The 25,049-nt window shown below is 40.3% G+C and overlaps 1 protein-coding gene across 1 annotated transcript in view; it reads left to right on the forward strand.

Annotated features, from left to right (window-relative positions):
• LOC111142520 (piezo type mechanosensitive ion channel component 2) overlaps positions 1–25,049 on the forward strand; it is a 462,751-nt gene that overhangs the window by 171,786 nt on the left and 265,916 nt on the right. Inside the window, exon 3 of the mRNA XM_022495760.1 lies at positions 1,509–1,634. Within this exon, the coding sequence (XP_022351468.1) occupies positions 1,509–1,634 (126 nt within the window). The remainder of the gene's footprint in view (positions 1–1,508; positions 1,635–25,049) is intronic.

A 25,049-nucleotide genomic window follows, 5' to 3' on the forward strand; every position in this document is an offset into this window, starting at 1 on the left:
ATCTGCAAATAGTTTAAGGGGATGTTATCTGCAAACCATTGTAGTTATTACAATTCTTGATTCTTTTTCTTATCTGATGACTTTGGCCTGTGCGCCCACTGATACATTAAGTGATGGCAAGGATAGCAAGTGTCCTTGGTCGTTCTCTGACAGTAATGTATATCTAAAGTTCCACCACAGACAGGATGCTTGCTTTAGTTACGGTATTGAATCCTTCATCATTTTATGGATATTTCCTTCCATTCCTAGTTTACAGAGTGTTACCTTCTTTCATCATAAATAAAATTTGTATTTTATGAAATGCTTCTTCTACATCCATTTAGAAGATTATGATATCAGCCCACTGGTGTGTAACATACACATTTACATTTACTAACGTTAAATCACATTTGTTTTTCTGCAATAAATAAACCCTAGTTACTTTGGGGGTGGGGAGCAGATAGTAATTGACACAAAATGTTTCACTAGTTTCAGGTATACAACATGGTGATTTACCTTTTCTGTATGTTACGTATGTTCACCACAAGTGTAGCTACCATTCATTTGTCGCTATACCATGCTATGACAATATCATTAATAAATTCCCAATGCTATACCTTTTATTCCCATGACTTATTTGTTCCATAACTAGAAGCCTATGTCTCTCACCCCCTTTCACCCATTTTGCCCATCCCTCCACCCATTCCCCCCTGACACCCACTAGTTTGTTCTCTGTATGTAGAGGTCTGATTCTGCTCTTTTCAATCTAGCTTATTATGATGTGTTATATTCTTACTATGCTTGTTCAGTTGGTTAGCAAATATCTTTTTTGATAAAGTATGTCTCTGTTCATAAGTAAAACAGGCTTATAATTCCTCTTTTTATTTTCTAGCCTTATTTTACTTTAAACTTCAAGTTACTCTAACTTTGTAAAATATTTTAGGAAATGTCCCTTCTTTCCCTACTCTCTGCAACTACTTTTATAAGATAGGGGTTGTTTGTTCCTTCAACTTTGGCAGAACTATTATAAAATTTTCTGGGCCAGGGGCTATTTGTGGGTCCATTTTGTGGTAATTTGTCATCTAATAAGTAGGAAAGCATTTTTCTTTTACATTGAATTTTTAATCAATATTATTTATTTATGTGTTTATTTTAGAGAGAGAGAGTGCGTGCACGAGCTGGGGGGAGGGGCAGTGGGAGACTCAGACTCCCCACGCTGAGCAGGGAACCCCATGCAGCACTCAATCCCAGGACCCTGGGATCATGACCTGAGCCAAAGGCAGATACTTAACTGAGTGAGCCACCCAGGTGCCTGAATTTTTAATCAATATTAGTAGTATAATTTTATAAAGAGAATAAGATAGCTTTAACTTTGGACTAATAATTGAGTATTGTTACACCTGATACACTTCCAAGTGTGTCTTATAATAGATGAGGCAGAAATGGGATCCAGATGGAATGCTCCAGATGTCAGATTAAGTCTGTTGCCTTTGAAACTCCCTTACTTCTCCATGCTTCTTCCCATCTAGGACATACGGGCCGGCTATTAAAGTCTCTGTGCTTCACCAGTCTTTCCTTCCTGTTGCTGCATATCATCTTCCACATCACGTTGGCTAGCCTGGAAGCTCAACACCGTATTGGACCTGGTTACAACTGTGAGTGTTACGGTGATTTTTTCCCTTCATATTATGGATGAATAAAACTATGTGTCATAATACTCATAACAATCTATACAGCAATTACATGGTAGAATTCATGGTCATTTCTGGTCATTCGGTGATCCTGTACTGTAAACGCATAGAAAGCAACTGTCATGGAAAATTGGGTAATACAAGCAACTTAATGAATGAATTTTCAACAAAAATTAGATATGAGGCCTCTATTTGTAGGCAAGACATTATTACTTGGCTTAGTCTAATAAAAAAAAAAAAACAAGATTTATACTAATCCCTGGAGCATACAGTACAGCTACTGAGGCAAGATATGTACAATTTCTAACATGATTAATATGAGTACAAAAATTGGTTAGCATTATATGACTGTGACCTCAGTCCTATTCTATAGCATAATGGAAGTTTTCATGTGCCTTTATGGGAAAAAAATACAATGACACGTAGTTTCTTTTTTATTTATTTATTTGTTTATTTATTTAAGATTTTATTTATTTATTTGACAGAGAGAAAGCGAGATCACAAGTAGGCAGAGAGGCAGGCAGAGAGAGGGGGGAAGTAGGCTCCCTGCTGAGCAGAGGGCCTGGCGTGGGGCTCGATCCCAGAACCCTAGGATCATGACCTGAGCTGAAGACAAAGCCTTAACCCACTGAACCACCCAGGTGCCCCAATGTAGTTTCATTTATTTATTTATTTATTTATTTATTTATTTTTAAGATTTTATTTATTCATTTGACAGACAGAGAGCGCAAGTAGGCAGAGAGGCAGGCAGAGGAGGAGGGGAGGAAGCAGAATCCATTGGATAATAATGTGCATCTCTGCCAAAGCCGAGAACCCAATGCGGGACTCGATCCTAGGATCCTGGGATCACGACCTGAGCCGAAGGCAATGGCTTAACACACTGAGCCACCCAAGCGCCCCTGTAGTTTCTTTTTTAATTGAGAGTTTTTTACTGCTACTCATACAGAAATAGTATGTCTCATATGCATCATATTTTGAAGTTATGATCTGAAAATGTCAACATCTATATTCTTTATCTAGGCAGCATCATGTTTCCAAAATTAACCTGTTACTGGATAAATTCGCCTTCAGTTTTTCTAGGATGTGTGATTGTCATTTGAAAAAAGAAGAAGCATTTCAAGTGGATGGAATACAACCCTCATGTTTTAAGTTAAATCTAAAGAAACCCTGACATATTTGAAATGGATTATAATAAGTTTTAAATTGTCAGCTTTTCTTTGAATAAACCCATTTGTGAGGTTTAAATTTCCTGATCTTTCATAAAGGCAAGCACAAATAATAGGAAGTAAACCCACACTTCCCTGTAAAATAAAAATGATTAAAATTCTTCATGGATCAAAGACTATTAACATAAATCTCTCTAGTGAGAGATCCTTTAGTAAAATCCATATTTATAAATTATTCAGTATCCTTCAGCATATAACTTTTAGAAAGCTACCTTTTACAGACCTAAAGTTAGTATTCATTTTGGCCATTTTACTGAGTTCAGAATCCATTGGATAATAATGTATATCAAAATGGTTTTGCTGTAAAATCCAGGATTCAAGATATGGTTCTTGTTTTTAAGTTGGCGTATAATTCATATACAATAAAATTCACCGATGTAAGGAATACAAATGAGTGGCTTTTAGAGTGTGGAACCATTGTCACTCTCTGATTCCAGAACACTTCCATTGGTCCCCTGCCCACAGAAGAGTAATTCTCCATTCCCTCTCCACCCAACCCTAGGCAAATACTAGCTTACTTTCTGCCTCTGTTAGATTTACCTGCTCTGGACATTTCATCTAAACAGAATTATACAATATGTAACCTTCTCTATCTGGCTTCCTTCACTGAGCATGATGTTCTCAAGTTTCATCCATGTTGTAGCGTGCTTCAGTACTCCCTTCCTTTTCATGGCTGCGTAATATTCCATCATTAACATGTGGCTTTGCTGTTTGGTGAAAGTCACTTCATTATTCAAAACTAGATAAAAGAAAATGTTTATATAATAAGTACTTTAGTTATGTCTTAATGATTAAAAAAACATTTATTACATTTGACTGGGTCCAGATCCTTTTAGACTTAGTAGAAATATTATAGCAGTATTTCCTTGTGCTTCTCAATCTCAAATCCTTTGGATACTTCTTAAGAAGACATTCCTAGAATAATAAGGAAAGATTTTTTTAACCAAAAATGTTGTCTGAATAAAAGGCTATTTCATGGATAATGATTTATCTATCACTGGAAGTATTTAATCACAAGATAGAGTACAACTCATTCAGTTTTTTAAAATTTGAGTTTATAAATATATATCTTGCCTGTGTCTACAAATGAATTTAGATGCTGAGTGATATTGTGGAAACAACTATACTGGAGGGTGTCTAGATTAAGTGCAGTTTGTCATTTCTTTTCACCCAGAGTCTAAGTGTTTCTAATTTTTATTCAAAATGATAAATTTTGGGGTGCCTGGTGGATGAGTTGGAAGAGCATGTGATCTTGGGCTTGGGAGTTCAAGCCCTGAGTAGGGTGTAGAGATGACTTTAATAAATAAAACTTTAAAAAGGATGATTTTCCACAGTTCTATAAAAGTCAAAATAAAAATGTAATTGAAATGTTAAAACATTCCCCTTTCCACATTTATAGATATATTTACTCTATGTATGGCCTCCCCTATAAGATGCAAACAGGAAGATATACAGACTTACACACACACACACACACACACACACACACACACACACAAGTTTGTTTTCATTTGTCTCCTTCTTCCCAGGCAAGGATCCAGATTACCTGGACCCTTTGGATGGGTCCTATGCTAATGCCATGCAGAAGTTTGTACTTTTCAGTGGCGAAGATGTGGAGGCCATCTTGAGCGTAGACAGAGCTGACCTCTTGACATAAGCATTCCTTACAACTCAATCTTGGGGAGTTAGCTCTGCCTTTCCTACCTTCATATCCTAAGTATTTGGGTTCCCAGATGCCCAGATATTTCCATGTCTCTCTCCGAGATATCTTTATTCATGCACAGTTACGGTCTACTGTCAGTGAAGAATGATCTCACATACTGTCCTCCCTTCCTTTTTTTTGATGTCCTTGTATAAAAGCTCTTTTCTTTTCCACAGAGGGCCAATATAACGGAAATCATAATAGTAAACTTTATTTCTACCAAGTTAAGTTCTAGAGAGAGATTTACTCCTACCAAAGTTACTATTCCAATTTGCAGTTACAATATTGTTGATGAGGTCACCAACAGAGAAGGGATGTGCTAAAGACCGAGTTTGAAAAAGGAATTTGTAACTCTTTCTGTCACAGGCACCTTGAAAGTGAGTTTACAGAAATTGTAAATTTCTTCGAAAAACGAGTGATGCGTGTAACAGCATTGGCTCATCAGGTGTTACCGATTTTTTTGGTCCAGTTTCATGTGTAGTGTTTAAAAGTAATACGTTCTTGAAAAGGGATAAAAGGGAAGGGCAAACAAACTTCAGAGCTTTGCAAAACTAGGTTAGTCCAAGATTGACACAAAACAGGTTTTCAGCCTCAAGCATTTTTTTAATGATCAAGTTATATAAACTCCAAAATACTCTGAGAGTGGGTAATGGAAACACTGACTTTTAATTTAGAGTTGACTTCATTTCACTAATGTTATTGTTCCTTGAGCATTTGGAGTTTCGATTACACCATTGGAGTTGTAAACACAAACTCAGCTAGTTTGATATCCTGCATTTGAAGGGTAGCCTTTTTTGGCATCTGTGGACACAAAGCAGCAAAATTTCAAACAAAAAGACAAAGAAAGTGTCTTCCCCAGCAGGGCTGTGCAGTTTAAAATGCTTTCTCTCTGTTTAAGACATTGGTAAATTAAAACATAATCACCCACACAGGTCAGATTTCCCAGTCATTGAAGTCACGTTCAAATTCAAGACCACCGAGTGCTCCTTTATGTGTGTTTAATTTTGTTTTCCTACCTACTCCTCTCCCCATTTAAAACTCAAATACCTTCACCCTCATTATAGCAAAAGCTCCCAAGATCCCTCAGGAATCTAAGACGCATGTCTGGGGGACAACAGTAGCATTTATAAATATTGAGTCATCGAAAGTTCTTGTTCCCCTAGAGCCCTGTGAATATTAACTGGCAGTGGTAAAGAGTTTTTCAAACCAGCCTATTTCGTTCCTGACTAGCTGGCAGGTTTGTTAAAGGTGCCATTGTGCAGACCTGAAACTTTACTCCCCCAGCCCCCCTCTTTCTCTCTCTTCATTTCCAAAACGGTGCTTATAGGTAAGTGAGGAAATCTGTGGGGCAGGGGGTAGGTACCTCTGTAAATTTTCCTCAAACGTGTGTTGTGCCGCTTACTAAAATATTTTCATTCCCTCAAAACTATACTATTTAAATAAATGTAAACCCGGTTTCAATTATGTCACTACAGATGCCACAGAAGTGGTTTGTTGGACTCACTGGTGGTTGTGCGGCAGTGTTCGTGAAATTTCAAGGCCGCTCTGGATTCCTGTGCTGTGTTAAAGCAGATTACTGATTGCAAGAAACTTTTGAGTTTGAAACTATGAAGGAAAAATTTGTGGTGATAATGGATGCTCTTTGTAGAGCGCCTACTGGCGGTCAGACCCCACGGAGCATTAGGTTCCTTTTCTAATTAAGGATTCATTTTTTTTCCTTGTTACAGATGAGCTCAAATGCTCTTAGGGAGGGCTCTCCCAGCCCATGACCTGGTTCCAGTCTGTGAGTCAGGGTGGGTCAGGCTGTGCTGATGGACGGCTTCCCTGAGGAAGCCTGTGGGCTTCCCTGAGGAGGTGAGTGGGAGCTGCCATTCATTGTAGGCTCTGAGCACTGGGCTGGTGGCCTTTTCCAGGCTGGATTAAGCTGGACGCAGGGGATAATTTTATTCCTACAAAGAGGCAGTCTGCTGCTCAAGCCTTGCCCCTAAAGGGCTATGCCTTTTGTAAGCTGTCTTCCCCCAAGGAGGTGCCTTTCTTTTATATAAGTGCATTGCCTGTCCAAGGGTGCTGAGGTAGGGATGAGGCCAATGACGATGAGGCTGGGTGAGGGTAGCATTGATCGTGAAGATGAGGAAATGGCCTCTAGGAGAGCAAGTGAGTCACCCAGGCTGCCACACGTCTGAACTGGGATCTGAGCACTGAGCTGCCTGACTTTCCACCATCTTTCCTTCTATTTGGGAACTCGTTGTTTGTTGTCTACTTATGATTCCTTCTGCCACTGCACTTCCTAGGCCTTTGGATCTGTCTAGTTTCACAGGACTTAAATAAGTTGTTGCTATTTCCTTACAATATCTCCTTTGCTTCATTCATTTGTAGCATTCATGGTTAGAGTCATTTTTCCCTGAGGGCAGACCCCCCAGATCAGCTGCTTTCTCCCCCTCTAGAGGGAGGAGCATCTAGAGTTCTGATTTGCCTCACTAGGAGCACAGGAAGCTGGGCTTAGAAGCCCATTGACCAAGGGGTTATGATAGACCTTCATAGTACTTTATCCTGATGCTCTTCTGTGCTTAGAACATAGGAGGATCTCCATGCTGAGACCCAATGTAGAAAACAGTAGAGTGTGATAAGAACACCAAGAGACAGATGCAGGCCTGGCAGTTTGGCATCTCATCTTTTTTATTTTTTTAATTAACATATAATATATTATTTGTTTCGGGGATACAGGTCTGTGATTCATCAGTTTTATACAATTCACAGCACTCACCACAGCACATACTGTCCTCAATGTCCATCACCCAGCCTCCCTATCCCTTCTATTCCCCCTCCCCTCCAGCAACTCTCAGTCTGTGTCCTGAGATTAAGAGTTTCTTATGGTTTGTCTCCCTCTCTGGTTTCATCTGGTTTCATTCCCCTCCCCCTTCTACTATGATCCTCTGTCTCGTTTCTCAAATTCTTCAGATCAGAGAGATTATATGATAATTGTCTTTCTCTGATTGACTTATTTCACTCAGCTTAATACCCTCTAGTTTTATCCACGTCCTTGCAAATGGCAAGAGTTCATTTTTGATGGCTGCATAATATTCCATTGTATATACATATCACATCTTCTTTATCCATTCATCTGTTGATGGACATCTAGGCTCTTTCCATAGTTTGGCTGTTGTGGACATTGCTGCTATAAACATTGGGGTGCAGGTGCCCCTTTAGATCACTACATTTGTATCTTTAGGGTAAATACCCAGTAGTATGATTGCTGGGTCATAGGGTAGCTCTATTGTCAACTTTTTGAGGAACCTCCATGCTGTTTTCCAGAGTGGCTGCACCAGCTTGCATTCCCACCAACAGTGTAGGAGGGTTCCCCTTTCTCTGCATCCTTGCCAACACCTGTTGTTTCCTGACTGGTTAATTTTAGCCATTCTGACTGGTGTGAGGTGGTATCTCACTGTGGTTTTGATTTGTATTTCCCTGAGTGGCATCTCATCTTGATGATTGTGAGATAGATGCTTAGAGCGAGCCTCTCTTTTTAGTGCTAGTGCTGACTCATCTCATGACACATGTAGCCAGAAGACTCCATCATTAATCATACTCATCATTAATGGTGTTAATTAGAGATAGACCCCTAGATTTGCAAAGTCCCCTGATGAGTCCATCCTCATACAAATGATCCCTATGGATAGTCTTGATTTTTCACATTTGACACAGTACAGTGCAGGAAAGAGTTAATATTTATGGAGTGGGAGACAAAATATATAAAAGGAAACTAGCCCTGTGCTTTTTTTAAGAGTAATTTTTGAAGTCACTTCCTGCTTCCTGCTTTCTCATGGAAGCTAGCCTGGAGGCCCCAAGAGGTGGCATCTGGAAGAGCCTTGATTCTCCTTCTTCTTTTCTTCTCTCCCCTGACAACTCCCTGCAAGGACATACTGCTCCTCAACACAACAATCAGAAAAATATCCAGACCGAGTTTTAATTCCCTGGTCATTTGTGCAAGGATGAGGGTATTGGTCTAATTTTCTCTAAACTAAAATAGTCTAAAAGCCCCTGGATCATCCATATGCCTTCCAATCACAGTTATTACACGTGCAATTAGCCTTGGGTGTTATTTCCTTCCGCTCCTGGTAATTGAGGCAGATTGCTTGTTCCGTCCCCTGACACTTAGGCACGTGCCAGCTCATGATGGAGCCTGGCACTCTGCACTGTGGGCAAGGAAGGCAACTCCAGTCTAAGACTAACTTATGATCTGTAGTCTCTGGATGGGAAGCGTTGCTGAAAGAGAACTCTGGCAACCGAGATTGGATGGAGTCTGCTTTCTTGGAAGAACGAACACGTTCAGGGTCTACTGCCAAAAGCCAGAATTCTACAGGCAAGAGGGAAGATTCAGAAGGTAGCACCTATGCAGAAGAGAAACTGCATGGGGATAAAAATCTCTTAGGCCAGCCCCTTGTTGATATCTTGATTCTTGGCGTGACAGTCATGTAGGGATGTTCAGTTCACATAGTGTTTTTCAAATAGAATGTGTCATTTTATTGCGAGAAAGACTTTTCATGAGGGTTTCTTATATTATTCAGTATATGAATGAATGCAGGATCTTACATGACCATGGGCAAGTTACTCATGTTTGTGGCTCCGGGTCCTTGACTGTGAATATGACAGTCTGCCATCTCAAAGCGTTGTTGTGGCAGTAGAGTTAATACAGTGCCTGACCCGCACTGAGTGCACGTTAACGATCAGCTGGTATTACTGTTGTCATTCTTACTAGAGGAGTCATGATTCTTGCCCAGGGTCATGCACAACTACAAGGTAACAGGAACTGCTCAGAACTGCATCTTGTCTCTAAAGTATCCACAATCACATGGATGAAACTTTGAAGTTATGACATGTATGAAACTTATTGGTGTCAGATAATTACCTATTACAGTCTTTGTCTTAATTCCCTACTAATTCTTTATATGCACTCTCCACTGTGTGGTTGAAATCCTGGGTAATAGGGCAAAATTGTGCTGGTTGGAAGGCTTGTCAATGACGTGTATCTTCAGTCACCCGCCAGTCTCTGTCAGTACTTTTTTTTTTTTTTTTTTTTCTTCTTCAAGAGCCTCTTCCCCACTGAAAATTCCCACCCCACCTGCACTGTGGCTGCAGTGCTGGGTCTGGACTTGAGAGTACATTACAGTCCTCTCCCTACACCCTCCCTGCCCCAAAGCTTGTCACCTACCCCATGCCCTCCAGCACAGAGGAATAGTACTAATACATTATTCATTATTTATTACCCTTTCTATGTTATGGAATTTTATTTTATTATTTATTTATTTAACGGTTTTTATTTACTTATTTATCAGAGAGAGAGAGCACAAGCAGGGGGAATGGCAGGCAGAGCAGGCAGAAGGAGAAGCAGGCTCCCCGCTGAGCGAGGAGCCCGATGAGGGACTCAATCCCGGGATCCTGGGATCATGTCCTTAGCCAAAGGCAGACGCTTAACCGACTGAGCCACCCAGTCACCCCTATGTTAGGGAATTTTAGATAAGACGAAGGATAAATATGTTAAGAAGAGAGGTGTTAACTTTTTTTTTTTGTAAAGTACACCAACACTTCACTCATATTATTTCACTTAACTCCTCCCGTGTCTGTAAAAACTCACTATCGTGTTACTAATTGGGCGCCATGAGGACCAGAGGTGGAGAGTGTCTTGCATGAATGAGGTCCCTCAGCGGCAGAGCCAGAATTCAAACTGAGGGCTTCTGGACTCCATAGCCTGTGTTCTCTGCAGTGTGTCACGTGGCCTCCCTCGTAAGTGCGCAGGGAAAACTTTGTAGAGAAATTGGATTAATTAGATTCTGAGAAATAGCTGAGATTAAGAGCCACAGATTTAGGAGCATGTGCTGGGAGAGAGGATAATTAATCTGCCATACTCACTCTAAGTAAAGCACTAATGGTTGGTGGTATGTTTTACTTGGTAAATATTGGCCTTTAAGAATATCTACTCCCGGGGCACCTGGGTGGCTCAGTGGGTTAAGCCTCTGCCTTCGTCTCCGGTCATGATCTTGGGGTCCTGGGATCGAGCCCCGCATCGGGCTCTCTGCTCAGCGGTGAGCCTGCTTCCTCCTCTCTCTGCCTGCCTCTCTGCCTGCCTCTCTGCCTACTTGTGATCTCTCTCTCTTTCTGTCAAATAAATAAATAAAATCTTTAAAAAAAAAAAGAAAAAAAAAAGAATATCTCCTCCCACGAAGCCATATGAACTCTACAGGGCTACGTGTTTGGGTGTATGGGTGTACGGGTGCCACTTTGCTTATTTCCGACTCCCTCCTGGTCCTCTGCCCTCACCTGCCTCACTTCAGGCGGGTCCTTGCTAACAATGGCCGCCCTCTGATCTGTGAGTGGCTTTAACCTTCCTTCTTCAAGGCTGAGAAAACTGGAGGTGTTCTTTTCTGAAGATGTAAATCAGTCAATAAATCAACAAGAACGTACGGGATGCCTTTCAGTGTGTGGAAATCTCATTCCCTGAAACGTGAACCCCTGAGATCCTGGATCCTGAGGCTCTTTCCAAAATGACACATCAAAGAGTCTAAGATGTTCTCTACACAACCGTCTTTCAAATATTTGAAGGCAGCTGTGATGTCACATCTAAGTATTTCTTTCAGATCCTTCTTTAGTCCCTCCCCTCTGCTATCAGCTCAGCGTGTTAGTCTTGTGTGAACGTTTGGATAAGAACGCATCCGTGTCTTATCAGGTGGGATCGCTGCAGCTCCATTTTGTCCAACACCATGGGGCTGTGACTTTCCTCGTTCTGGAAACTTGTCCTTTTTCCCCATCAGCTAACATTATGGATCTGTCATGTATTGTATATTTGCCATGCACATCTTTTCTTACCTAAAATATCTAATCTATTTCTTGGGCAATCCAACTTTTAATTCCTTTAAGGCAGGTGTGCCCCCATCCTTGATCTGGGATTTTGAGTCTGCTTGAGTAGAACTCTTTCCTTACCATGTGTCATCCCCGTCTCACCCCTAAATGAGGCAAAATATGTGGAGCTCTTGGCACAGATCCAACACACCAGGAAGCCTTATTTTCCTTCACTCTTGCTTCTGCCTCACTACATCTCACACCCAGGGGCTGCTGCTGCTGCTTCTTCACTTTTTAAAAAAATAACATCTTTCTGGTTCTAAGTTTTGCTCTAAATCGGTATTGGTGATAGCTTCAGTGTTTAATTGCTCCTTACAGGTCAGGCAGAGTTTCTGTGTCCTATCTCGATTCTGCATAGTTCTGCAAGATGCTTGCTGTTTTACTCATTGGCAGATAAAGAAACTGAGCAGTAACAGAAGAGGTGGTTCCGATTAGATAAAAAAAAGTGAGAAACGTGACCATATCCTGCAGGGTCTCGAGGATGGTGCTGGCTCCCTGGGTCCTGTGTGTGTGCAGGTCGGTGGGTTCGTCTAGACAGCGGAGGAAGAGCTATGGCCAAGCAGAAGGACGACCGTACCAGCTCTACTTCTCCCTTTCCCATGGGTGTTGTTTCTGCCTCCCACTGCCCAATCCTGCAAGCTTCCAATTCCCCATCCATACCTTTGCTCTTGTTCGTCCTCTGGGAGAGAGTTCTTACCCACACCACCTGTCCCATTCCTTCACTGGACCCACGCTTCAGTGCTGAGCGTCTGCTCCAGGGGGCCCGGGCCCACTGGGTCAGGGGTCCCTGTGCTCCCCCAATGCTCTAAGCATCGATCATTGATCTTGTACTGAGTTATAATCATTGATTTTATATATTCTCTCATTAGAATACAATCAGATGGAGGGTAGGGACTATCTCATTTTGTTTATTTTTGTAGCCCAAGTACCTAGAGCGTGGCCCCCTATGTCGTATACTGTCCAGTAAGTGTTTCAAGAGCAAATCAATGAATTAATAGCAGCAAAAAAGGAAATGAGAGTGTGACGAAGATGAAAGGGGGAAACTCTGGTTTTGTAACCAGTTTTCAGTGGGATGCTCCCCATTGGGCAGCTAAGCCATCAAGAGCAGCTGTCAGGTACAATGTCCCTTCTCTGCCAGGAACTTGCACCCCTTTCTCTCTGTCCCCCACAGGCATCCTGAAGATCTGACTCTCATAGTTGTTGCCATCCCCCTCTTTCCAGTTCAGAAGGAAATACGAGAATAATCCATTCGTTTGAGGGCCTTTGATTCTTTTTAAAAATTATATACCAAAAAAGTAACTTGATATTGATTTTCTTGGCCAAAGGAAATTTGGATTTCCACTTGGATTTGGGGAAATCGGAGATGAACGTGCAGAAGATAAGGCTGGAAGTAGCAAGGGAGGGAAGAGGAGTAGAGCTGTGAGGCATAGGGGTGGTGTGGCAGGGCAGCCTCATTAATAATTAGGGAGGGAAGAGAAGCCTGCCGACGATGATAGGTGTGCCATTCTCCTCAAGAGCTCCTTGCTGCCACCTTGGGCCCACCTGTCCTTGCTGTAAGATAAATCACAGGGCAGGAAATTTAAAATGATATGGGATCGATTGTGTTTGCTTAAATAACAATTTGCCTAACCTCAGTTTCATGATGCAGCATTTCTAGTGTGAATTATTTACCATAAAAGCACTAAGACAGGTCTGTGTGGAGTAAACGTAACCTCAAAGTGATAGACGGACAACATAAAGCTATAATTGTATGTTTAGAAACTCACAGTATACTGGAAGGATATTTCAAGGGCAGAGTAGAAGCAGCAAAAGTGGGCCAGGTATAGTCATGACATTCCAGAAAATATTAATCGTATGACACAAGTCTAGTTATTCTTCAGACTTACAAAACTGACGTATATCTTAGGGCTTAGGTATGTGGATTCCTAAGTGAATACCGTTTCTTCCTATAAACAGAAGTTTGGATTGAGAAAACCCTTCTTGATTTCACATATTAAAAACATATTTCAAGGATGCAGAAGATCTGCAAAGAAGTTGCTAATGTAATCTCTCTCTTACGTTCATTTTTAGAGACATTTAAACATTTCTTGAGATTCCCATTGCAGATTATGGTCATATTATAGAATATTAATACTGAAGATACTACCATAAAAATGTTATGATACAATTACAGACAAAGGTTTGCCTATTGCTTTATCATTTATTTTCTGAAAAAGTCTTTGCTTTGCAAACATGCATTGCACTGACAATTACGGTTCCAAATGCTTTTCTTTCATTACTTCGCATGGTTATTTAGTAACAATCTTTAGTTTTTAAGTGAGCAAACATTCTCAAAGGGCCAAAAACTATTGTAAAGTAGCAATCCTATGGAGTAAGATTTGATGGCTGATTTCTAAAAACTCTCACATGGTCATTGCATTTTCCCCACTGCCAATGGGTAAGAAAAACCAAGGCAATCATGACATATAAACCACATTACTCTAATCAGGAAAGAGCAGGCAGAGATTTCCTTCTTTTTGTTTTTGCAGAATTAAGAATTTCCTAATTGAGAAATTTGGAAGCATGTCACATTTAGATTATAATAACAATAATTATGAGATATTGCACTGTCAATTTTGAAAATATTCCTCATAAAGTAGATACCACAACAACCGCAAAGAAAATTAGTTTTAAGGAATTCAGGTTAGTCATAATGCCATGATCCTGTCACATGTAAATTTATTCGATTACTGTTTATTAAATCCCTGCTGTGTGCATTCCTTCTGTTAGGTGTTTATCATGCAGCAGCCAGTAAACACCACAGGTCCTGCCCTCACAGACTTTATAGTCTGCCAGTGGGAGGAAGAAGCAGACAATAAATGAACCAGAGTAATAGAGCGTGGTAAGCACTATTGTTGAGGTCATACGAGGAAGGACAGAAATATACATAGTACGTACCTACTTTGGCCTGGCGTAGGAGAGTCCTGAAGGAAGTTCTATTGAAGCAGAAACCCAAAGGTTGAGGACATTCCCTTCAAATCTGTGTCCCTGTGACTGACACCGAACCTGGAAATCAGATCTCTTTTGCCATGGGTTATGTTTCCACATTTCTATATGGTCTTTATAAATATTTCATTTCTGGCATAATTTTTCTTCATGTTGATACAGAAGAGTGTCCTAACGTTTTTCTTGGGTGGTTTTGATTTTTGCCGTTCAGTATTTTTGGTGAGCAATTATATATGCAAATATGTTGCTTATCTCCTCAGAATAAATTTCCAAGAGTGGATTTATTAGGTCAAATAACTTAAATTCCTATATTGAAGCATATTATTTGTACTTTTAAGAAGCCACCTGTATATATTTATATATATCATTATAAATAATAAATAGATATAAGGATAGATGGATAGATAGATAAATAGATAAATAGATAAATAAATAAATTGACAGATGGTAGAAAGGTAGGTAGCTAGATTTTTTAGAATGTATCATAGATTTTGAAGTCTTAGGACACCTTGAGGCCTCAGAGAAACCCTTGCTCACAGTCTATTATTTTATTTATTTATTTATTTTTAAAATTTTTTATTTATTTTATTTAACACAGAGAGAGAGAGAGAGAGAGATCACAAGTAGGCAGAAAGGCTGGCAGAGAGAGAGAAAGGGAAGCAGGCTCCTCTCTGAGCAGAGAGCCCGACGCGGGGTTCGATCCCAGGACCCTGAGATCATGACCTGAGTCGAAGGCAGAGACTTTAACCCACTGAACCACCCAGGCGCCCCACCTTGCTCACAGTCTAATGCTGACATACAAGTGGCAAATGAGTACATAAAAAATGCTCAACATTAGTCATTAGGATTGTCGAAATCATTCCCACAATGAGATACCACCTCCCAGTAGGGGGGCTATATTAAAAAAAGACAAGACGGTAACAAGCATTGGTAAGGATGTGGAGAAGTTGAAACTCTCAGACACTGCTGGATGGAATGTACAGTGGTGCGGTCACTTTGGAACAGAGTTTTGTGGTTCTCTAAAATATAAAGCACCTTATATACAAAACACCTAAAATATAAACCACCTTATGATCGGCAATTCCGTTCCTAGGTATATGCTCAAAAGAATTGAAAGCAGGTGTTCAGATAAACTTATGCATGAATGTTCATAGCAACAGTATTCATTATAGTTGATGACAGAACAAAATCCAAATATCCATCCTAAAGGGGGAATGGATAAACTAAACGTGGGGAGGGGGCAACGGGGAATGACTATTTAATGAGTGTGGGGTATTCTTCTGGGGTGATGCAAATGTTTAAAAGTAGAGAGAAGTGATGTTTGCATAACATTATGCATGTACTAAAGGCCACTGAATTGTTTGTTTTCAAATGATTAATTATATGTATATGAACTTCATCTTCACAAAGAAAAAAAGAATAAAAGAGTGTACCATATTCGTGGAAATCTTGTCAGCATTTGATGAAAACATTTTTGCCACCCTACTAGATGTCAAATAACCAATGTTTTTTGTAGAAATAACTGTTGATAAAAACAATCATTTTCCCATAGGTTTATTATTTATATTTATTTTTGTGGAAGACCTACTCATATTATTCTCTGTATATTTTACAAGCTTGATTTTTAAAGTTGATTTTTAAATTTCTTTTAAAGTTGATTTTTTAAAGTTTGATTTTTAAAGTTGATTTTCATTACTTTGAGTTTTTTTTCATCTTTAGAATTGTAATCCATTATTCCTATTGTTTTCTTATTGCTCCAATGATTGTAAATTTACAGAGCTGATATTTATTGCACTCCACTGTTTTCTTTTTTTACATGTTAAAATACATGCAACTCTTTAATTCACCTGAAGTTTATTTTGCATAGAAACCTTAGAGAATTTTTTTTTTCCAAAATAGCTATTAAGTTTCCCATCACTATTGATTAAATAGTCCTTTTGTTGATGCCATTGGGGTAGTTTTTTTTTTTTTTTTTTAAGATTTTATTTATTTATTTGACAGAGAGATCACAAGCAGGCAGAGAGGCAGGCAGAGAGAGAGGAGGAAGCAGGCTCCCCTAGAGAGCAGAGAGCCCGATGCGGGGCTCGATCCCAGGACTCCGAGATCATGACCTGAGCCGAAGGCAGCGGCTTAACCCACTGAGCCACCCAGGCGCCCCCACTGGGGTAGTTTTACTCATGCACAAGGCACTCTTCTCTGAGGCTTGGCAGAAAGGTGGCTTTTTTGGTACCTGGTAGAGTCTGTTTCTTTAATACGTCTGCTTCTCTTGCTCTTTCTCTTTCTTCTGCTTTCTGCTCCCCTTGTCATGCTTCTTTTTATTGTGAAACTTGAAATTCTATTTGGGGAAGATTTTGAATAAGCCTGAAAAACCAAAATGCAAGTAGAAAATGCAGATTCCCCAGATGCAGATGGTAATACCCTGAATTAGCAACTATTGATATACCCAATCACCTTCATCTCAGAGTAAGGCATCAACTCTTGTGTGGCTCATTACAAAACCATAAAATTGAGAAATAGCTTCTGGTAAAGGTCATATTGTACCACGTATTTTCAGACTCTGCTCACCTTTCGTTTATAGGTGTTTTTATCTGTCATTCTTCCATGGATTATATCAGTAGGAGTAAGTACATCTATTTGGGAGAAACAGAAGATAAAAGTAGAAAAGAAATAGTACTTTTTGCTAATTGTTATCTAGTATAACCAGTTAATGTGGAAAACCATCTCTGACTTTTTCCAGATGTTATGCATCTGGTCAAGGTCTCAACTTTAAATTTGATATGTCTTTGGTGCAATTCAGTTAGACTCCAGGCAGAGGTATAGACACGTGCGTTTAGTTTATAGAGTAAACACTACCATTCAAAGAGCTATCCGAAATCTCAGTAAACTGGTTCTTTCTGAGGCTGTCCTACAGAATTTGATTGGAGGAATGTTCATGAGCGTGTTTATAGCCCCAGAGCTGAGTCTAATATTTTAGAGTCTGCAAGATGAGGGAGGTATATGCATGTCTCAGTAGAATGGAGTTTTCATGATTGTTCCAACAAATAGCCACCAGCTTATATGGCTTCGAGGGCAAAGTAACCCCTTCTCTTGCTAACATGTCCTCATTGAATGTGGTCACTAGAAAGGACCCTTCCATTTAAACAGGTTCGATAATGGACACATCGTGGGGACGACACTGAATCTCAGAGTGAGTACTGGAAGGGTGTCAGTGGAGGGAGGAAAGGGAGGAGAGGCGATGTGGCACAGTTGTATGAAGCATGGAAGGCTGGTTCTTCTGCCATCATAACTTCTGAGACTGGATGGGAGTCTGCCATGATTCCCAATTTGAGGAGCAAGGAGTGAATAAAACCTGGGTGCAGCTCTGGTGCTCCATGCCTTCCCTTTCTACACTCACTGAAAAAAAAATGAGAATGCACTGTAGGAAATGCTGGTTGTCAGAAGGAGGCTGTGGGCAGTGAGTAGGTGGACAGCGAGTCCCCAGGAGAAGCTGTGTGCTGGCAGAGGGGAGATGACAGTAGACGGGCAGGAGACCAAGGGTTGTGGATCTAAACTACTGTGCACAGCTGGATGTAGGTTCCCTTCAGCGGAAGCAGGATCATGTGGGTGACTCTCTCTCTGAGTGGATGAGAAGGGCGTTTATCTTTGTGGGGGAAATGAGATAAAAGCCAGTTCTCTCTCTCTCTGTCTCTCTCACACATACACACACGCGCATGCGTGCATATGCGCCCTAGCCTGGGATGCCATTCTCTTGTACTCCTTCGGAAGCTCTTCCATTGAACAGAGGATGTGGAAAGAATTCTAATTCAGTTGCACTTTGGGACGGATAAGTGGAAGTCCACAGTAGAAAGAGTTGTTGTATTGCTAATGTAGTTAATTATAGTCTTTGGTCATAGGTTCTTGGATGAGAAGGTGTGGATGTTGTGAGAATCAGGGTGTGTACAGGGTGGCTTCTCACACAGCCTGAACAATGAGGCAGCTCACCTGAATTTCTACACGTCCTTCAGGGAAAGCCAACGCTCTTCAATGCTGATGTTTGGTTGTGGACATTTTCATTAATGGATCTTGAGGGAAAGTCCTTGTTTTCTGTTTCTTTGTCATTTGTTTCAATTTATTTCCTCTCAGACATAAGAGCCATCTGGTCATATTCACTCTTACGTTAAAAGCCGGGTAAGCGTGGCCTCAGATCACTCACAGAAATCTCCTCTATTGAACTCAAATAGGGGTTAGATCCCATTAGTGTAACTCAAGAGTACCGAACTGCCTGGGTTCATCTCGAGCTTAAGAGGATACCTGGGAGCACCGTCCTAAATGGAATTTACCCTGCTGGGAATTGTATTCTGTATGTGACAGCTCATTTTTATATGTCTGTATCTACAGGATAATGGGAATGTCATAGATTATCCCATCCAACCTTTTCACTTCAGGGATAAGCAAACAGAGACACAGTAATCACATGACTTTCCCAAGGTCACTGAGCGCTGATGGTAAAGATCACAACACAGCATCTAGTCCATGGCTCATCTACTAATGTTTTTGAGAAAACAGAGAGTACAATTTTAAAATTAGACTTAAGGCACTTTTTCTGGGCAGAGCTGTCAATGCAGGAAGAAAAAAATGCACACGCCGTTGGTTTATGAAAACCATCAAATAAAAGTAGATGCTTGCTGTAAAGTTAAAAAATTCATTTTTTGTGGCCACAGCCATGTAATTATTACTACTTGATTGGTTTTTGATGTCAATAAGGGTGTTATGATATACTGTGTTTATAGATGACAGCTTTAGGGCGGGAAATACTGTATTTCATGTTTTTAATTACTTTTTTTTTAGAGTTTGAGTGAAGATAAGCAATAGTATAAAGACAATAGCTTTTAGGGTAGAGAATTTCTAGTTCTGTTGTAGAGTCTGGCTTCAGTATTTCTTGTAAGGGATCTTTGAAATTGGACATGTAAGAAGCTTTGCTTTTTACTATCACGTAGCTAAGCCTTTTAAGGCTATATTTAAAACATTTTAAATGAACTCTGCAGCATTAGGTTGAATAAAACCAATGTTAATATTTAAAGTACATACTAATACTGTTATATTCTTTTGGCACTTAAAGATTTCCTAATTTCAATAAAAAGTGAAAGTGCATTTCTGTAAGATCAAGCTCGGAGCTTTATGATCTCAATTATTGCAAAAGTGGTAAAAAGCTTCATCTACTTCAATTTGATCATTTCTTAAAAAGCTTATTTATGTATTTGACAGAGAGAGAGAAACACAAGTAGGGGAGAGGGAGAAGTAGGCTTCCCACTGAGCAGGGAGCCCAATGCAGGGCTCAATCCCAGGACCCTGGCATCATGACCTGAGCCAAAGGAGAAGTTCAACCAACTGAGCCACGAGGGCGCCCCTCAATTTGATAATTTTTTGACTTTTAGAAATATTAAAAACTTAGTATCCATGTATAAAATAAATTCAAGTTTCTCTGAAACTAGAAATATGGCAGCTTTAATTGTTCCAGTATTTGCGACATGGAGACATTTATTTCTAAGTACCTAGGATACAATAAAGACTTATTGATATTCTCTAATGATGAGATTAAAATTTATGTCACTTATTTGACTTTCTTGAAGGTATTTTGAACGAACATGTTACTTAAAAGAAATGTAGATGCTTATTACATTAGAGCAATAATTCAAACCAGAGGCTCTTAAATAAGTCTAAAATTCTTTCTGCCCTCAGACAAGTCACTGTTCCTCAGCAGACTTTGTGATCTCATGAAATGAAAGGGGGGTGGTGGGAGCATATAAACTGATCAGAAATCTTGCAGAAGGTATTGCTATGCACAGGTGTTGTCTGATGAGGTGCGATGCAGAGTTCTCATAATACATTTTAGGAATTTACTTGTTATATTTGGGTGAATGTTTTACAAGACATCTCATGTCAGCTATGCCTACAGTAGATTATATGATGTTCTGACATATTGGTAATGAACTCGGTCATGTGACATTTCCCTCAATCCAAAATGAAGTGATCTAGAACTTAAGACATTATTTAAAATTCTGCCTTCAGATAATCATAAGCTTAGAATCAAAAGAGAACGTGAGGTCGTTGATGAAATCCTTATGAAATCACTTGCCTTTTCCGTTAATTCATATTGCAGGCGGGCAACCATTTTACCTCAAAGACTTTGCAAACAAGATAAAACAAAATACATTTTCCACTTAAAACAGCTTTTCGAGTTACTAGTCCATATTTTAAAATTTGAATCAATAGGCTTGTGAAATGCAACAACAGTCATCTCCTTCCTAAGACTGAATAATTAACATATTCAAATATATTCCACGTCTTTGTGCTACGGTTATAGCTAGACATTATCATCAACAGTGTCTGGCATTTATTTTACTCTTGAAATTATTATTTTCCTTGACATTGAGTCATAGCAGTAAACATGCTCAATGATGTAATTTTTAAATTTATTGTGTTTCAGTGACGAAGCCAGTAAACTTTATATACAATAATATACAATTCTCGTAGAGTTGGTATTTTTATTTATGTTTTAAAGTCAGAGTGGCCAAATTTATTCCCTAGAATATGAATATGTCTACAATTTTTATGGCCTTAACACTTATTTTAAAGGATAAGCTGCCTGAAATACATGCAGGCACTTCTGGAAAAAGTAGGCTTTTTGTTTCCATTAGGGTGAAACCAAGGTGTTATAACAAGGACATTAGGACTAGCTGAGAATCCTGAAGCTGGGCCATGATAAGACTCATCATTCCTGGGAGGACAAGCCATTCAAGGCCTTCTATCTGATTTCCTGGAAATAACGGAAGATGCTTAATTTAAATAAATAGAGAGAGGATGCACTCCTTTCCCCACCCCAAGAATGTCAGAGTCATGGAAAGCACCACCCACGTCTAGTTATCCACTCAACAAACATTGATTAGTCAAACACAATGCATTAGACACTGTTCCAGATGTCAGGGATAAAGTCACTTCAAAAGAACAACAAAAATTGAAACCCTTGTTCTTGGGAAGAAGACACTGTGTAATGTGGAAGACATATGAGTAAGCGAGCTTCCTAATATTCTGATGGTAATGATTGCTGAGAAGACAATCCATCCAGGAAAGTAGGAATGAAATATCGAAGTCAGCTGTGCTTGAAATTTTAGATTGGTAGGTCATGGAAACACACAAAGGGGAAACATGAAAAAGTACAGCACAAACTTCCTCATCCATAGAACTTCTATTTTCAGATGAGTTTGCTTCCAAAGCACACACTCTATGGAGTTGTTTAAAGAGCTGAAGTGTTAAGTAGCTGGGAAAAAAAAAAAAAAAAACAAAACAAAAAACAACAAACCATGAAAATACGAGCATTTCTGTTCTAGTGACCATGTGTCCACGTCCTTCCCACCTCAGGATCCCAGATAACAGGTGACTGAGAGGAAACATGAGACAGAATTAAACAACTTCTGTCAGGCATCTCACGGGCCTCTGGGCCACAGCAGGAGACATTTCTGTGTCCCCTCCACTCCTGCTAGAGCCCAGCCTCACTCCTCCTGCCCCCAGACCCTGGAGTTGGTGGAGATGAAGGTGACCTTGTCTAAATGTAATTTGGACTTGATTTCTAGAAAATCTTTTCTGTACGAACATATGTATTTCAATTGCACCCTGAAATACAGCATAAAGACACATGTTCTTCCAGAGCTTTTAAGGTAAGGCACACACTCACTTCCTTTCAGCTCTACTTCACTTCCTCTTTCACTTTTTCCCTTTCTCTTCTCCTTTCTTCTCTTCCTTTCCATTCCTCTCCCTGTCCCTTCTCGCTTCTCTTCCTACTTTTCTCCATTGAATAGTCACAATGTGTGAAGGATTGTCTCAAGTGCCACGAGAATGCAGAGAAGCTAGCATCTTGTGATGTCTGCACCCCTCATGGTGTGAGGTGAAGGAAGCCTCCCCCACAGGGCATCATGAGGAGAGGACATTGAGGGCAAAAGGTAGCAGCATCCTGAGGAATCTGCTCACCTTTGTACCGGATACTTGTTATATGTTGCTTCAGATCCCCTCAGCCTCTCTGTCTCTGGAGTCTTCTGCCACTTTTGTCATCCATAGCCATCATCATGGCAACCAGCTCTGAGTTGGGCTGCCACCAGTCACCCAGGTTCGGACGTCACCCTCCTGCCCACAAGTTCTCCTGGTGATGCTGAGGTGTGATTATGGGGAGGCCGCTGGAGTTGAGGCTCATCACACATAAAGGGTGGGAGGGCTTGATACCTCAGGGAAAGAACCTTCCATCAGTGCATGACAGGAGGAGGATAGATTTATCTCCCTGTCTCCCAAGGTGGATTGTCCTGAGAAGCAGTTACTATGTCTACTCTCGGTAGACAGTCCTGCAAACTGGAGCTATGAGTGTCCCTAGGTGGTGGCCAGTTGCTAGAATGTCCATTTCCCTACTTCACTTCCCTTCTTCACTCTTGTCCTCGAGACTACCCTCCTGAAAAAAGGCCCTCAGGGTCTGCTTTCTGGGGCACTCCAGCTGAGAGAACCATGATGTAGCTTGCTGTCCCTGGTCCTGGAGCTCCTGGTGATGACCTCTTTCCTAAATATCCATAGCTTCAGGCACTTAGAGCTAAATATTCTTCATAATAATCAAGCTTATATATCCATTTATAGATATAAGACATCTCTAGAAATTCTAAATACAGCTTTCATGTTTGCTTATTTAGTTAAAACAAACAAGGTATGTGTCTGCCAGCTTGCCTGTGCAGAGGATGGGTGGGAGGGTGAAGCAGAACTTTCTGGGCTGTTTCGTATTTCCCAGATCTGATCTGACAATAACCTGCAGAGGTGGGGCCCTCCTCAACTGTTTATTAGCTCTCATGACTCACCAGCCTGTTCTAGTACGGGCTATCTTTAGAGAAAAACTCGTGTCATGAACACTTGATTGTTTTGGGAGATTTGGAAAACAGCCATCAGTTATCTTCATTCTTGAAAATAAGTGAATGGATATAGCACAGAACAACAAAGGCCCTTCTTCTTGTGATTATTATGTGTTTAGTAACTAAGTTGACCCAGTGAATTCTTTCTGTAGATGGCTGGATGCTTGCATTGCTCTCTGCCCTAAACACAGGGTACCCGCCCGACAAGGTGTTGATCAGGAAACGTGAGCAACTGGCTCAGCGTTCCCGGCATCTGACATCTGACTCCTAAGCTGCCACATGGGTTTCTTTCCAGAACATAAGTAACAGACCCACGGGATCCCAGTTGGCTCTGGCTCTGCGCGCTGTTTTGCCTCAGTCATCACTCTTCCCAAGCTCTGAATGAATCCACCACAGGTGTGTGGATAGGGTCAGCGGGCCCACCAAATCCCCATTCTTTCTTTCTGTTGCTAATTAGAAGTTAAAACAGATCCTATCTCCAAGAAGAAGTTCAAGAACCTGATGGAGACTCATGGAAGTGACTCACTTATGGTTTTCCTGCTGATTGTTTTTGCATTCTGATTAAGCAGCATCATTTCTGTGCAGTACGTGTATAAATGATTCTCATACCTCGATAAAGATGTACTCTGTCTCTGTAGAAAATTCCACAGTCCAGGTTGCCGGATGCGAGGTCCATATACAAAAGTCAATTACATTTCTCTATATTAGTTAGTATTCAACAATTGGAAATAGAATTTTTTAAAGTACTATTTTAATAGCACCAAAATAGCACTGATTAGATATAAATCTAGCAAAATATGTGCAAGATCTGCATGCTGTGAAAATAAATCACATGAAATCTAAACAGATGGAGAGATATATTGTGTTCATAAATTGGAAAACTCAGTGTTGTCAAGATGGCATGTATCTCCTGAATGATCTATGGATTTAACACAACTCCAGGCAGAATTCCAGCAGAGTATTTTTGTAGAAATCAACCAGCTAATACATATATATGGAAAAACAAAGGAACTAGAATAGTCAAAATAATTTTAGAAAAAGAAAAATGAAAGTTGGAATATTTACACTATAGGATTTCAAGATTTACTTGTGTAGCATAAGGTCTAAAATTTCATGTGCTGCCTTGATATCTTGGAGCCTCACAAGGCCCCCGACCAAACTGTAAGCTTCCCTGCTCTCACTGGATATAGTTAGAAAGGCCCTACTGGTTGCCCTGACTGAGCTCCAGCAGCCTCAACCTCGGCTTCATTTCCTGCTAGTCCACAGAATCATTCAGACAAACCAATCTCATCCCCCTGGGTAACTGGGGGCTACCCTATCCTCTGCATTTTACAAAGCTTACCTGTCACAGCCCTGTTGGTTCGCTCTGTTTCTGAGTGGGTAGCATGGTCAGTTAAGTGACCAGCTTCTTGGTTTTTGCTCAGCTTGTGATTCCAGGGTGGTGAGATTAAGCTCAGGACAGAGTCTGCTTCAAATTCTCTCTCCTTCTCCCTCTGCCCCTCATGCTTGTGCTCTCTCTCTGTATCTAAAATAAATAAATATATCTTTAAAAAAAAAAAAAAGAAAAAAACCAACACCAATACTTACCTTGCAACATATGCAAAAATTAACTCAAAATGAGTTATATAGACTTAAATGTAAAAGTTAAAACCAT

Source organism: Enhydra lutris, unplaced genomic scaffold (assembly GCF_002288905.1).
Source record: "Enhydra lutris kenyoni isolate GAN:26980312 unplaced genomic scaffold, ASM228890v2 scaffoldscaffold8, whole genome shotgun sequence".
NCBI classification, from domain to species: domain Eukaryota; kingdom Metazoa; phylum Chordata; class Mammalia; order Carnivora; family Mustelidae; genus Enhydra; species Enhydra lutris.